This window comes from Natrix helvetica (assembly GCF_964273705.1).
Source record: "Natrix helvetica genome assembly, chromosome: 3".
NCBI classification, from domain to species: Eukaryota; Metazoa; Chordata; class Lepidosauria; order Squamata; family Natricidae; genus Natrix; species Natrix helvetica.
The window spans coordinates 1,264,493-1,280,577 of record NC_138549.1 but is presented as its reverse complement, the minus strand read 5'-3'; the positions used below and the strand labels follow the sequence as shown (position 1 = coordinate 1,280,577).

The 16,085-nt window shown below is 43.4% G+C and overlaps 1 protein-coding gene across 1 annotated transcript in view; it reads left to right on the top strand.

The window, feature by feature from the left end:
• Positions 1–15,711, top strand: part of UVSSA (UV stimulated scaffold protein A) — a 44,348-nt gene extending 28,637 nt beyond the window's left edge. Inside the window, exons 9-14 of the mRNA XM_081946756.1 lie at positions 710–893; positions 1,930–2,064; positions 3,756–3,939; positions 5,642–5,753; positions 9,238–9,430; positions 14,620–15,711. Of these exons, the coding sequence (XP_081802882.1) occupies positions 710–893; positions 1,930–2,064; positions 3,756–3,939; positions 5,642–5,753; positions 9,238–9,430; positions 14,620–14,713 (902 nt within the window). The 3' untranslated portion in view covers positions 14,714–15,711. The remainder of the gene's footprint in view (positions 1–709; positions 894–1,929; positions 2,065–3,755; positions 3,940–5,641; positions 5,754–9,237; positions 9,431–14,619) is intronic.
• Positions 15,712–16,085: the final 374 nt, after the last annotated feature.

The following is a 16,085-nucleotide window of genomic DNA, read 5'->3' as shown; positions in this document are numbered from 1 at the left end:
CGGTTAACAACATTGTTGCTAATTCAACAAATGCAGCGATTCACTTAACGACTGTGGCAAGAAAGATCGTAAAATAGGGCAAAACTCACTTAATAACTGTCTGTCTTACAATAGAAATTTTGGGCGCAATTGTGGTCGTAAGTCAAGCACTGCCTGAACTAGAAGAGAATGAATGAGCTGGAAGGGACCTTGGGGGGTCTTCTAGTCCAGCCCCCTGCTCAAGCAGGAGAACCTAGACGATGGACTAAGGTATATAAATAGCTGAGAAGGGGATGTCCCAGCTAAGGTGGAGAATGGGGAAAAAATGGGGAAAATTCTAGAAAAATTAGGTTTGGTGGTTGATCTATGTTTTTAAACATTTTCCCCTTCTTTCTCCTTTTTTATACACATGTACATAAAAATGGGATGGAGGAGTATATATTTTCCTTAATTACAAAACATTGATCAGAAATTATTTTACAGTGGCTGAATACGCATCCCTCAACTCTATAGCCAAAAACGGGGCCTCTTCTTACTCGGTGTGTTTCTTTTGCTAGCAGCAATGTCTTGTTTTGGATTCGTGGGCTATCCCGTGGCCTCAGAACCTTGTTCTGTGTGCAACATTAGCTGTGCACACCCAGCAGGAGTTCCTCCGGGTGACGTAGGAGGGTTTTACGCCCTGCTTGGCAATGCTTCTAACTCTCCACCCTCCCTTCCTTTATCCTTTCAGGCCTGGAGCCTGTGCTGCCCACGAGGAGAAATGGGGCAGGGGCTGGGAAGAGCAGAGCTGTCCCTTGTTCTCCGTTCTTATCCCCATCTGCAAGAAAGGAGGAAGAGCTGGACCCCACCTGTGCTGCAGCCACCTGGAAAATTATCCGAGATAAACTGCCTAGGCTGCCAACGGCAGAGGACAGGTAAATACCTAGATGTTGGAGAGATACCTGAGCCATCTCATTCTGAGCTCCAGATCCATGGCATTCAAATCACGTTGGGTCTTAATAATTGTTTAAGGTGGGTCGTTGTTGGAGAGACAATGTTTTTAAATCAGGGAATTGTGAACATTTTGGGGTCCTCGGTGCTCTCTGAGCTTGGTTTTTTTTCTTGCAGACATTTCATTACCCAACTAGGTAACAACATCAGTGTTAGAAGGGAGTAATGGTTGCAGGGAGGGGACAGAGGAGGAGGAGGACTGGGGGGTCCCTTGGTGCTGAGCTTGCTTGTTTCCTTGCAGATGTTTCATGACCCAATTAGGTAACATCATCAGTGCTAGAAGGGAATTGGGATTACGGGGGGGGGGGGGAGGAGGAGGAGGAGGAAGGCTGTGGGGTCCTTGGTGCTCTCTGAGCTTCCTTGTTTTCCTGAAGACATTTCGTTACCCAACTAGGTAACATCATCAGTGTTAGAAGGGAGTAATGGTTGCAGGGAGGAGGAGGTGAAGGAGGACAACTGGGGACTCCTTGGTGCTCTCTGGTTGTTGTTTTTCCTTGCAGACATTGTATTACCTAACTAGGTAACGTCATCAGTGCTAGAAGGGAGTGGGGTTTACTCTCTGTTTATATACAAATGACTTGCCCTGTCAGTCTGGGTAGGGGGTGGGAGGTTTCTTGGTGAGGATTTCTTGGTGAGGTTTGTTTACTGAAAGTACCAAGTGAAGAAGCCACCAACTCAAACAGTCAAACAGTAAACAACAGCTTAGTAAGAAGGAGAGAGTGAAGGATTGTTAAAATTATTCTCGTTAAAGACGAAAAGGCTGTAAAATCTAGTCCCCCTTCCTTCCCAGCTCTTGTTTGGACTGCCTCTCCTCCCAAGCATCCAAAAGACAAAGAGTTTTGTTGCGAATGCACAATAAATCAGGGGATTCCCATTTAACACCAAACTACATTGTGCAAATTTGAGTGGAAGGTGAACTTGGGTAGTCTTTCTCTGACCATTTTTTCACGCCCATTGTAGGGATTGTGAACCAACAACATCCAAGCAGGCCAACGGTCAACGCGAAGAAGAGAAGGCAAAAGCCCCCCATGTACCTTTTGGGCTGGATCTCTTCTACTGGGGCCAGGAGCAGCCAACATCTGGGAAAATTCTCCGGTAAATTGGTCCCAAGTATTTTAACACGTTTCCCTGCCTGGAGGTGAACAAGTTTCAAAAAGGTTTAGGATGGTAGATGCTCATACATTTTACACCCTGGGAGAGAAAGAGCCTTCATATCATTTCTCCCCCAAACTGATTCAGCTGAAACAAAGTTCCATTTCATGTTTTATTAATTCAGCGTCTAATTCTGCTTATTCATTTGTGAGCCGCTTTAGAGCAAGAAGGTGGTGCGAGAATATTAATATTATAATTGAGAGAAGTAGGAAAATTGGGGGAGATCAACGATATTGGCTAAATTTCCAGGAAAACCTATTCTTAATCCGCTAGGGGGCATAAGATGTCAATGGTAAGATTACCTAAGGCTATCTTGGACATCAGAAAGTCAAGTGTTCCTTTTCCTGCCCTCCCTCCCTTTCAACAAAAATTCAATTTTCATTACCATTTTGGAGGGGGGGGGGGGATAACTTTCCCCACAATTACTAGTGTTTGCTTTCAACCAAGCCCCAATCTTGCTTTCAAAACTCCAAGACCCTTCTCATGATCACAGAATGACAGAGTTGGAAGGGACCTTGGAGGTCTTCTAATCCAACCCCCGTCTAATCAAGGAGGGAAGGATGTCATATTTGATCTCGGTTACTGTGTGAGGACCGTCTCCAGAAACAAGGGGTTCTAGGTGGCTTGATTTGCTCTTCCTTGCGCTCTTGGCAACATTTGGGACCTTCCACAAAATCACATACCACCATTTTCCCTCTGAAATTTTATGCAGAGCTTAATTCTGTAGACTCCGGATAGCAAGTCTAATGACCAAGGAAAGGGAAATGTCTGGAAATGACTCACTTCACATAGCACCTGATTGAAGTTGGCTTCTCCAGGAAGTCCTCGGCTTACAACAGTTTGTTTAGTGACCAAAGTTACAATGGCACTAAAAAAGTGACTTTTCACACTTACGACCATTGCAGCATCTCCTGGGCCACATGATCAAAATTCAGCCACTTGGCAACTGGTTCATATTTATGACGGCTGCAGTGTCCCCTGCTCATGGGATCCCATTTTGTGACCTCTTGACAAGCAATGGGGAAGCCAGATTCACTTAGCGACCCTTAACAATTGAGGTGATTCACTTAACAACAGTGGCAAGAGAGGTCATAAATTTGCTTAAGGACTGTCTTGCTTAGCAACAGAAATGTTGGCCTCAATTGTGGTCGTAAGTTGACTAAAGGTAAAGGTTCCCCTCGCACATATGTGCTACTCGTTCCTGACTCTAGGGGGTGGTGCTCAATCTCCGTTTCAAAGCCAAAGAGCCAGCGCTGTCCGAAGACGTCTCCGTGGTCACGTGGCCGGCATGACTCAATGCCGAAGGTGCACGGAACCCTGTTCCCTTCCCACCAAAGGTGGTTCCTATTTTTCTACTTGCACTTTTTACGTGCTTTTGAACGGCTAGGGCAACAACAAGTGACGGGAGCTCACTCTGTTAACGCGGCACTAGGGATTCGAACCGCCGAACCTCTGACCTTTCTGATCGACAAGCTCAGAGTCTTAGCCATTGAGCCACCGCATCCCCTCATAAGTTGACTAGCTATATTGGCACTAAATCCAAGCCTTTATTTGAAATTTTAAAGGGACGAACATCACGGGGCACATAGAGGAATTTCTATCGGTGTTTTACGGTTGTGTTTTCCTCTCTGTAGGTTTTCTTCTCAGCATCGCTTCTGGGCACCCAGTGAGGTGGAAGAAGAAGTGGAGAACAAAGAGATTTCAGAGATGCTCAAAAGCCGCTACATCACCTACGCTGGCACCTTTGAGCCCGTGAGGCACAGATGCCGAGCCCCCATGCCCAGCGGAGGCCTCTGCCAAAGGCAGGATAGGTTTAAGGTGGGTGTGAAGGAGCGCGAGAGATCGGCTGTGTCGGACGTCCGTATGCAAGGTCTCGCCCGACCTTCATCAAAGGGTTTGAAGAGCAGGAAAAACTAGCCCACAATTTTGCTTTTGATAAGCCGAGGAAGCTTGTGAAAATGAAGTTTTTTGGGGGAAAACATCAAAGGTTGTTAAGCAAATGAAAAATTGCAAAGCGAGACATCGGGGAAAAATCTCGGCCTCACTTTTTCACCGTTGTCTTTAGTTCGTCAAAGAGGCAGCTCTTCGAAATATTTAAGAAACAGTGAATGGAAATTAAACAAGGAGAGAAGGAAACTAAAACTAAAAATTAAAAGAAACTTCCTAAAAGTGAGGGCAGTGCACCAGTGGAACAGCTTGCCACCAGAAGTTGTGGGCCCTCCATCTCTGGAGGTTTTTAAGAAGGGATTGGACAGTCGTTTGCATAGGGTCTCCTACCTGAGCAGAGTGGTTGGACTAGAAGACCTCCAAGGTCCCTTCCAACTCTGTGATTCTATCATTCTATTGCAATGTTTTGTACGTGATGGAAGACCGATCAGAGGAAAAGAGGGCCAGATGCAAACAGGAGGAGCATCCTGAATGGATGATGAAGGCGGCCCTTGTTTTCTGAAGCTGTAGGCTCTTCAAACAGCCATTAGGAGTTGGAAAGAAGGGCGAACAAATTTAATTTTGTAGTTGCTTAGTTGTTAAATTATGTCTGACTCTACAGAACCCATTGGGCCACAGCATGCCAGGCGCCCTGGCCTCCAGGATCTTCTGGAGCTGAATTCATGCTCATCGCGTTGCTGACCCCATCTAATCCTCTCCCCCTTCTCCCTCTGGCCTTTGACGATTGTGAAGCTTGTCTCTGTATTGGGCATATCGTCACTGGATAGTAAGACATCCCAGAAAACTCTACATACCTGTTCCAAATAAACATCTTGTGGAATTGATGATATTTCTGATCAGTTTAAGCCAAGTAGAGTAGAGTAGAATAGAATTAGATATTGGAATGTAGAAAAGAAGAAAAGAAGAGAGTAGAATAGAAATAGAATAGAAATAGGAATAGAACAGAACAGAACAGAATAGAATATAGGAACGGAACAGAATTAGATATTGCAATGTAGAAGAAAAGAAGAGAGAAGAATAGAATAGAATAGAATAGAAATAGAATAGAATAGAATAGAAATAGAATAGAATAGAAATAGAATAGAATAGAAATAGAATAGAATAGAAATAGAATAGAATAGAAATAGAATAGAAATAGAATAGAATAGAATAGAAATAGAATAGAATAGAAATAGAATAGAATAGAAATAGAATAGAAATAGAATAGAATTAGATATTGGAATGTAGAAAAGAAGAGAATAAGAGAGAAGAATAGAACAGAATAGAATTAGATATTGGAATGTAGAAGAGAAGGGGAGAAGAGAAATGACAGTATTGGAAGGGATCTTGGAGGTCATCTAGTCTAACCCCCTGCTCAGGCAGGAAACCCCGTTCCATGTCAGACAAATGGCCGTCCGATCCCTTCTTAAAAGCCTCCAGTGTTGGGGCAGCCACAACGTCTGGAGGCAACTTCTTTTCCACTGGTTAATGGTTCTCACTGTCAGGGAGCTTCCAATTGAGATGAATAAATGAATGGCACAAGGGAAGCCTCCTCTGGAGCATTCAAAACCCCTGTCGCTCTTTCCCCCCCAAGTGCCCCTTCCATGGGAAAATCGTTCCTCGGGACGAGTCGGGGAATCCCGTGAGCCAAGAGGACCGAGAGAGGGAAGCCAAGAGGCAGTTCGAGAAGAAGGAGCAGCAGCCAGGTGGGTGGAAGCCTCTCGCGGGTTTTCAAATTCCCTTTACAGAACGGTTCAATTTACTTTGACAGGCGTCTAGTAGATCAGTGCATAGGGGTCCTCGACTTACGACCACCACTTAGCCCAACATTTCCATATCTACTACACAAGACAGTTGTTAAACGAGCTTTGCTCCATGTTGCGACCTTCCTTGCCACCGTTGTTAAGTGATTCCCCGCAGTTGTGAACTTAGTAACATGGTTGTTAAGTGAATCTGGCTTCCCCATGGATTTTGCTTGCCAGAAGGTCACAAAAGAGGGTCACGTGATCCCAGGACACTATAACCGACATAAGTACATGCCAGTTGCCAAGCATCTGAATTCTGATCACATGACCAGAGGGATGATGCAACAGCCATAGGGGTGAAAATAGGGGTCATAAGTCACTATTTTCAGCTCCGTCGTAACTATGAATGGTCACTAAATGAGTGGTTGTAAGTCAAGGACCACCTGGGGTTCTTTATTACACCTGCAAAAACCAAAGCAACTTGTCATAGATGGAAATGGGAAGAAATGTTCCAATTAGACAATATTCCTTGAAGGAATTCCAGCAGTGAATGAATTACATTTCAGATTAGATTAGATTTGGTGTACAAGTAGTCCTTGATTTGCAACCGTTTGTTTAGTGACTCTTCTAAGTTACAACGGCACTGATAAAGGTGACTTATGCCGTTTTTCACACTTACGACCCTTGCAGAAACCCCCAGGGACACCTGATCAAAACTCAGCCACTTGGCAACTGAGTCCTATTTATGATGGTTGTGGCGTCCCAAAGTTACGTCATCCCCTTTTGCGACCTTCTGACGAGCAAAGTCAGTGGAGGAAGTCGGATTCACTTAACGACCGTGTTACTAACTGAACAACTAGTGATTCGCTTAACAACCGTGTCAAGCAAGGTTGTCAAATGGAGCAAAAGTCACTGAAAACAAATGTTTTGCTTAGCAACAGAAATTCGGTTGTGGTCGTACGTCGAGGACCACCTGGGCTTTCCGGATCATTTTGTGGTTACCAAACGAATAACGGTTGTTCCTTAATTAATCCTCTGGATCAGGGCTCTCCAACTGGGCAACTTTAAGCCTAAAGGACTTCAACTCCCAGAATCCCATCGCCAGTTGGCTGGGGAATTCTGGGAGTTGAAGTCCTCCAGGCTTAAAGTTGCCCAGGTTGGAGAGCCCTGATATAGGTGGCATTTTTTTTCCTATGGGGAAGGTTACATGACCGTTAAATTTGGCTTTTATGCCTGGGCATCCTTGCTGTTGGTGCATCACAATGACGTTTCTCGACACGGTTGAACCAGAGGTGATACTCAGCCGCTTCGGACCGGTTTGAGCGAACCGGTAGCTCCCGCCATCAGTTGGCTCTGCCCACCTTCCCCCCCCCCATCCTGTCCTTTATTTCCTGCTTTCTAGCTCCTCTCAATCATGCGGCACAGCTGATTCCCCCCACCCACCACCCCCAGTGTTATGCTTACCGTTGACTCGGAAGCTAAGCAGCTGAGCTCCCAAATGCTCCATTTTCAGCACAGGTGCTTTAGGTGTCCGTGTGCACACTCACCAAACCGGTTGTTAAACTGGCAACATCCCACCGCTGGGTTGACCCCTATACCTTTCGGGCCCCGGAGGCTGCTGAGCAGAGCCTGGGGGTCTTTTGAAAAGCCGAATCCTGAGAGATGATTCGGCTAACCCCCTCCTCTGCGCCGTTCCTCCTTCCCCAATCGTTCACGCGGCAGAGCAAAATCAGAGCCTCTGTTATTTTGTGTCGGCCCTGGAGAAAATCTGGGTTTCCCCCAACCGTTAGTAACTTGTTAACAAGCAGGTATGGGGACGAGGCCGCCAAGGCCGCCCCTGGCCAGCCAGATGTGAAATATTCTCTCTTTACTAACTACCAGGTATTGATTTTGCCCAACCCTCGTGAGCAAGAAAGCAAGCGCTATCATTTTCTTTTCCCCCCGCTCACAATGCCCGGAGAGCGTCCAGGGCCCCCTCACAAAAGACCCTTCTTCCTGGCACCCGATCGATTTTCCTCCGAGGGCTTTTAAATTGCGCCTTCGTTTTCCTCCGATCTTCATTTCATCTTCAGTGAACACAGCAGCGGTTTCCCCCCCTTCCCTGTTGTGTTTAAACAATTGCGCCATTCAGCCGACTCCCACGGTGCCAAGACCTCTTATTTACTGGGAGATAAACAGTTTAGACAGTTTTTTGTTAATCTGGGATTAATTGTTCCCGTGCCTGGGTTTCTTTGCTGCAGTAAGAAAACAACAACTTTGTGATCCATCATGCGTGTTTGTGTATGTGTGTGTGTGTGAGAGAGAGAGAGGTGGGAGAGAGGATATGTGATTTTCTTTTTCTCCTTTCAGACTTTTTCTTTGAATTCCTTTAGAGCCCAGAAAGCTAATAGTCAGGTCCTCATTCATGAACTCCCACCTGGGGGTTGTTGTTTTTTTAAATCTGCACTATCTGGAAACCTCCCCCCACACCCAACCTTTAGAAGAGTGAAGCATTTTTCCTACTTTATAATTCATTATTTATAATATTGAAATGACCCCCTGCTTGGGTATAACAGTTTTGTCAGTAGAAGATAGGTATTACTTTTCTTAGGGTTTATATCAGAAGATTTACATGTCTTTGCTTTTGTGGCCTAGACTACAAAATCATGTAGTCCATCTTATTTTGGACATTTTTCTGGAGTGCAAGTGTTTGGGAAATGTATTGATTTCAGTTGTTTGATCTTTCTTTGTTTCTTATAACTGGGTTGGTGAGTGGGTGGTGGGTGGAGATGATAGATAGATTGGATGGATGGATGGATGGATGGATGGATGGATGGATGGATGGATGGATGGATGGATGATAGACAAATAATGTAGAGGGATAGATGATGGGTGGATGGAGGAAGATAGTATTATTCTGTGTTCTAGATCAGGGTTGGGGAACAATGGCCCTTTTATGAATTCCAGGAGTTGAAGTTCTCAAGTCATAAAGGAGCCATTGTTCCTCATCCCATGGATGGATGGATGGATGGATGGATGGATGGATGGATGGATGGATGGATACCCTAAGCAATAATTGAAAAAGCCATATATTTCCTTATTCTCTCACACACACACATTTATATGCCACCTATCTCGTTATCAAAGCATCTTATCTACTAACTTACCTTTTTATTGAATTTCTGATTATTCATTAGAATCGGTTGCTTTTTTTAAAAATGTGAGCAGAATACAGAAATGGCCACATGTCTTGAGAAGCCACCTTGGCGGTGAGCTGGTCCCAATTTATTATTTATTTATATTCTCCTAAAAATAATCTAATGCGAGACCATGCAAAGCATTCATTGATTTAGGCGATGGAACTATAATACCTTATTTAGAGAGCTATGGCTTCCAAATTGGAGCATCACAAGGAGGAAAGCGATTGGCGATGAATCCTTGCTAATGCATTTATTTTTATTGTCAGAATGGCGAGATCCTGACTTCATGAGAGAAGTGGAAGCCGCTACTGGTGTCGATCTCGGCTCTTCTCATTTCGACAGAAAAGGAAAAGGAGGGAAAAAGAAAGGGAAGACAAAGAAGAAATACCCTAACCTCACAGACCTGAAACAGGAGGCAAACACATCCCGTTCCCGAATCGGGAAAAGGGTTTTCAACAAGTAAGAGATGCCTTTGGTTGTCTTCTTCTCACAGTTGTTCTTGTGAACGTACTTTGGGTTTCCAGGCCTTGTTCTCCCAACATCCTTAACCTTAGCTACTTTTACAGTATAGGTGGTACCTTGCTCAACAGTAGTAAGTGTGAGAGGGATCTTGGAGTCCTACTGGACAACCATTTAAATATGAGCCAGCCGTGTGCAGCAGCTGCCAAAAAAGCCAACCCAGTTCTAGGCTGCATCAACAGAGGGAGAGAATCAAGATCACGTGAAGGGTTAATACCACTTTATAAGGCCTTGGTAAGGCCACACTTGGAATACTGCATTCAGTTTTGATCGCCATGATGTAAAAAAGATGCGGAGACTCTAGAAAGAGTGCAGAGAAGAGCAACAAAGAGGATGAGGGGACTGGAGGATAAAACATACGAAGAATGGTTGCAGGAACTGGGTATGTCTAGTTGAATGAAAAGAAGGACTAGGGGAGACATGATAGCAGTCTTCCAATATCTCAGGGGTTGCCACAAAGAAGAAGGAGTCAAACTATTCTCCAGGGCACCTGAGGGTAGAACAAGAAGCAATGGGTGGAAACTAATCAAGGAGAGAAGCAACCTAGAACTGAGGAGAAATTTCCTGACAGTTAGAACAATGAATCAGTGGAACAGAAGTTGCCTCCAGAAGTTGTGAATGCCCCAACACTGGAAGTCTTTAAGAAGATGTTGGATAGCCATCTGTCTGAAGTGGTGTAGGGTTTCCTGCCTAGGCAGGGGGTTGGACTAGAAGACCTCTAAGGTCCCTTTCAACTTTATTATTCTATTCTATTCTAGCTACTTTTAAGATGTGTGGACTTCAACTCTTAGAATTCCCCATCCAGCCCGGTCTCAAGTATCCTCTCAGTCCTCTCAATATTGTCTAATTAACATTGTGGATGAAGGGAGGCTGAGTTCAGATGACTCCCTAATGGAGTGTTTTTCAAACTTGATCACTTTTAAGATGGGTAGACTTCAATTCCCCTTTGCCCAGGAATTCTGGGAGTTGAAGTCCACCCATCTTAAAGTTGTCAAGGTCCAGAAACCTTGCATTAGAGAATTATCTAAATTCAACCTTCCTTCATCCACCACCTGTTTTCTCTGGCCTTACCACCTATCCTAAACCCTTGTCTGGCTTTTGGTTGAGTCTTCTTTCTTTCCCATCCTCCCCCACTTCTACACCTGTAGTAATTTTACCACATGGCTTTGGAGGGGGGAGCAGCTGGGAGAATAATTAGGCTGCCTTAAGAATTGTGTGGCGTGTTTGGGGGTGAGAAGGGAAGTGATTTTGCTCATTTAGAAGGGGAAATCGCCATCTCCAATGGAGGAGTTAAATAGAATGTTAAAGAAATGACTTTTTAGACCTGAAACGGGAGTGACTTAACTATTTTGTTTTTAACAGCCCATTTTATAGCAGAAGTAGACTGGATTTTGCTGCATGGCATGAGAATGGAGGAAAGAATTTTTCTTTAGACTGGAAATTAATTTATTAGATCTTCTGGTTTATGTACGCAGGTTATGTCCATTTGAATCTCTTCATGGAACCAGAATGTTCTATCAGGCATGACTAGTTCCTTTTAATTTTATCCTGAATAAAATTAACAAGACAGAAATAATAATAAGAGGATTTCATGGAAGGATCTTGGGCCCATTTGTTCTTTAATTGTAGGACTGTCAGAGACAAAAAATAATATTGCCATTGGAACGCATCTCTCTCTTGCTAGCATTTGAAAGGCCTATCAAACTAACTATCCAGGTTTAATCATTGGTTTAAATGTTTTAACTCCATAGGCTAACTTAAATTGAACACTTCCCTTTGTTCCCACACCCACCCCAGACTTTTAGAAACTGTGAGTTGCGCAGTTGTTTTGTTGGCTGACGCCTAAATCTAATAAATAATTGGCTAATGTATTCAAAAATCTTAATTTTGAAGGCTTATGAATGTTGTTAGTGGCAGATTCAACCTCTTCAGCTTCCCATGAAAATACCCAATTTCAGAGAAATCAAATTTCAGAGCTTAAGTTTCTGGTTCTACTTCTCCGGTTGATGAAAACTGGAGTCGTGTTTTCTGCAAAGGAAGTGATTCCACCATCAGACTGATTGTGCAAGAATATCACTGGTCTGAGCAAATGTTTATACACATCACAAACAACTTAAGTGCGTCATGTGGCATCTTGTGATATGAACATCAATCCTTAATGAAACACGCAGATCTACTACAAGAGAAGGACGTGAGTAAGGAGAACACCTCCAATTCATATATGGAAGCTCTCAAACCCTCTGGTAGCCACGCCCGTTCAGGAAATCCTTGAGTTACGATCACAACTGAGCCAAAATTTCTGTCATTAAGTGAGACAGCTGTTGAGTGAGTTTTGGTTCTGCTTGCCCACTAGGACTCCAAGATCCCTCTCCAAGTGACTGCTATTAAGCCTGGTTTCACCCAGTCTATATACTGTATGTCCTTTGGGTTTTTCTTACCTAAGTGTAAGACTTGACTTTTCTCTGCATTGAATTCCTTTTTGTTAGGTAGGGCCCAGGGTTGAAGTCTGTCGAGATCCTTCTGGATCTTGAACCTACCTTCTAGGGGGTTGGCTACTCCTGCCCCCCCTCCCCCCCCTTGTATCTCCAGGACTTCGAAGCTGCACATCCTCTTGCGCTGGATCAGAGCCACTGAAGCAGAGCAGGTGTTGTGAGTTCCGAAAAGCAAGAGCCCCTCTGTCCCTAAACACAGAATAATAATAATCTTGGTGTGCGTAACATCCCGGCAGCCGAGAGGAATTCCTTGGAGGAAAGTCCCTTGTTTAAAAAAAATCATGTTTGTCTTCTCGTCTCGAAGTAACGCTTGTTATCAATAATGGGACTTGCCTGGGTTTTCTTCTCTTCCTCGGCACGCAGCCCATCGTCCATGCCAATCCGGCATTATCTGGTCGTCTTCCGAACCGTCTGTCTTAATAAGCCGTAAAGTTCCAAATAAGGCGAATTTCACATCGGATTTAAAGAATAAATTTCCAAAGTTGTGGGTGGTTTTTTCCTTCTTCTTCTTCAGTGGATTGCACACAGGACTAATGACTCTGCTTGTGGCATGAGAATCCAATCTTGTCATATTTTAATAGGTTTCGTGGTTTGCAGCCTTAAAGACCGCAATAACCTTGGCTCCGTATATAACAGTCCCAAATTACTTGGAAGGTGAGAATGAGGGAGCCAGTTCTGTGCTCTGCCCACAGAGTCAAGTGCAAAGGCACACCGGAGGGATTGCGTTTCATTTGCGGTATCGCACAAGCGGGGGGGGGGGGAGGGTGCTAATGTAAAAAAAGTAGATGACACCCAAGTGTCAAGGCCATTGTGTTGTGCTAAAGACTCACTTTTCTCCTGCCAATTACAAGTCCCCCTTCCGGTCTAAAACTGTCACCGTGGAGTGGCAGTTCCATCCCATCTGCTAACAAGGTTGGCTTTTAAGTGCTTCGAATACGGAAAGGCTTCGGAGGGGGAATCCTTGGGCAGCAGGAAGCTGGCAAATTTATTTATTTATCTCATTATTCGTTGGCTGGTTGGGTTTGTTGTTTGGCCGTTCCATCTCGGAGCAAGTATCTCAAAAAACAAGACAACCAGATGATACTTTGGTCTCACCAGGGTTGGGATCTATAGATCCCCTGATCTATAAGCGGTTCGTCCTCAACTGGCATCGTGGTTTGCCCTAATAGGAGTGGTATTGTGGCCTAGAGGTGGCTCTCTCTCCTCACCATCAGGAGGCTGTGAGAGTTCAATCCTAGGTGGAGGCAGATATTTCTCTCTCTGGGCACAATGAGAATATATCTGCTGAACAAAACTCCGCCCTGGCAATAGGAAAGGCATCCGGCCATTGAAAACACTCCCCTTGTTCCATTCAGTTGCCCAGACTCCACCCCGCAGGGGATTATGGGGTCGTTAAATGAAGGTGATGATCATGGTTTGCTCTAACAGATACCTGTATTAGGTGGGCTTGGCAGGTAGTCCTTGAGACTTGTTGACAACAGGTAGAGCTTGTTAACAACAAGCTCACTTAGTGACTGTTCAAAGTTGCCACAGCACTGAAAAAATGGACCAATCGCCGTTTTTCACATTTAAAAAAACACAGCATCCAAATTCAGACGCTTGGCAACTGGTTCATACTTACGACGGTGAAAGCATCCCGGAATCAGATGATCCCCTTTTGCCACTTTCTGACAAGCATTTTGAGCCAGATTCACTTGGCAACCATGATAACAACTGCAGTGATTCACTTAACAACTGCTGTAAGAAAGGTCGTAAAATGGAACAAAAGTCACTTAACTGAGTTTTAACTTTTGGGTTTAATTGTGGTTGTAAGTCAAGGACTACCTACCTACCTACCTCTATCTCTATCTCTCTATATCATCTCTCTCTTCTATTTGTCTGTCTGTCTCTATCTATCTCATGTATCATGTATTAGCTCTCTTACCTATCTACCTGCCTACCTACCTACCTCTTTATCTGTATCTATCTATCTATCTATCTATCTATCTATCTATCTATCTATCTATCTATATCTATCCATCCATCCATCCATCCATCCATCCATCCATCTATCATGTATTTACCCATTTAAGGTTGTCTCTGGAAATAATCTGCTATAAAAAGTAATTAAAAATAAGAGGTGAAAGAGCCACTTCTTAGTAAGCTTCTTTTTCTACTTTAGAATTTCTGTTAACCTATTCTAAATAAAATCCATTAGTTTCAAATGTGCTTTGTTGAAACTCCTTTAAAAATAGTTTTTGTTCTCCAACCTCAAAATACGCAGGAATGAAAAGAACATCATAGCGATTGCTCTCTACAAGTTTCTGGTCCTTCTATTCTTAAGATAATATTATATTTCGATGCAAGTAATTGTCAAGGATGAATGTGGTGACAATGGTGCCGAGGCTGTTTGCTGAAAGCCAAACGTTTGTTTGTTTTCTGTTAACGAGGACATTACTAAATTAAAACTATATTGTCACAACTAATTGAGCTAACATAATACATTTGTTCTGCTTCATCCTCCGAGCCGTGTTGAAGGGCTGATTAGCAATTAATTACAGCCCGCCCATTTCGTTATTTTTGCAAACAAAATTGGCCAACGTTTGTGTGAAAATAACAGTTTGACTTACTTTTTCCCTCCCTCCTCCTGCTCCACAGAAGCGCCGTGAAGCGAGTCGTCAAAGCCATGAATCGAATCGACCAAAGAAAACATGAAAAGTTTGCAAACCAGTTCAACTACGCGCTGAATTGAACGTCACCAAGAACAAGGCTAAGAAAAATCCATAGCAGTTTTGAGTTTCTTGTACCTTGTTTTTTCACATTTCGCCATTGTTAAGATGGCTGGACTTCAACTCCCAGAATTCCCAGAAGCTGTGCTGGCTGGGGAATTCTGGGAGTTGAAGTCCACCCATCTTTAAAAAGTTGCAAATTTGAAAAACACCAGCCGATAAGTACAAAAACTGGAGAGACTTCAATTGATTTACTGTCGCCCCCTTTTCAAAACTTCTTCCATGGACACTCCTGTACAATTCTGTAATTGTACATTGATCAAAATAATCATATATATGTATGTATTCTAATGTAATATATTTAATAACAAACATTGACTTTGTTAAGAAAATACGGAGCTCATCCTGGCATGTTAAAAGACTTGGGAATTGTATATATGCTAGGAATATATTGTAAGGTTCATACTGTTGTGAATAAATTTTGTAACTTAAATATGCTCAAATATGCTGGTCTGCTGCAAATTGATTCTGTTGTATAAGCTCAGGAGATCTTAGAAAAGGTTACAAGACTGATAAAAATAATCTGACTTATACATGCAAGTGATCTGACCATGTCAAATGTTTTCCATAAACTATATCAGAAAGTTAAGATAGGACCATATGATCTATTCTGGTCACTCCTGCATACATGAATTCTTATATGGCCGTATCTATGCAGATTTTGGAGCCAGGGTGGCGCAGGGGCCATAATGCAATGTTGCAGACAGCATGACCTGTTTTGCAAGGGGAAGAAATTATTACTTTTGCCAGTCTCCAATCTGGGAGAGACAATTGAAGTGCATCTTTGTTATTTTGTCTTTATGCTCTTTTCTGATTTTGTATTTTCCCCCATCTTCCTTTTTTTCTGCTTTCTTTTCTTTTTGGGGATTTTGTATTTTAACTTTGGAAATATTTTTTTTAAATATTAAAAAAAAAACAAAAATCGGATTCCATCTTCAGCAATGGAGGATCCGTGGCTGTATTTACCTCATCAAAATTTATTTTTATTTATTTATAAACTTTTATTGGCTGCCCATCTACACCCTATGGGTAACTCTGGGCGGCTTACAGTCAAAGAAATACCTCCATACAAAGACAATTAAAGCATAAACGAAAAGCAAACATTAAAATCTAAGGCCCCTTGTGGAGCAAGAGTAAAAATGGAGGGAAACTACTCAGGGGGCTGCCTTGGAACTCTTGTAGGAAAAGCGGGCTGCTCACCTAACAACCACACACACAAAGGTTGTATGGTGCAATGGCCCTCTGGATCTTTTGGGAGGAGATGGGTCCCTTGAGGCTGAGATAAATGAAGCCAGGATGATGACTAGATCATGTTTCCCACGGAAGACACGAGAC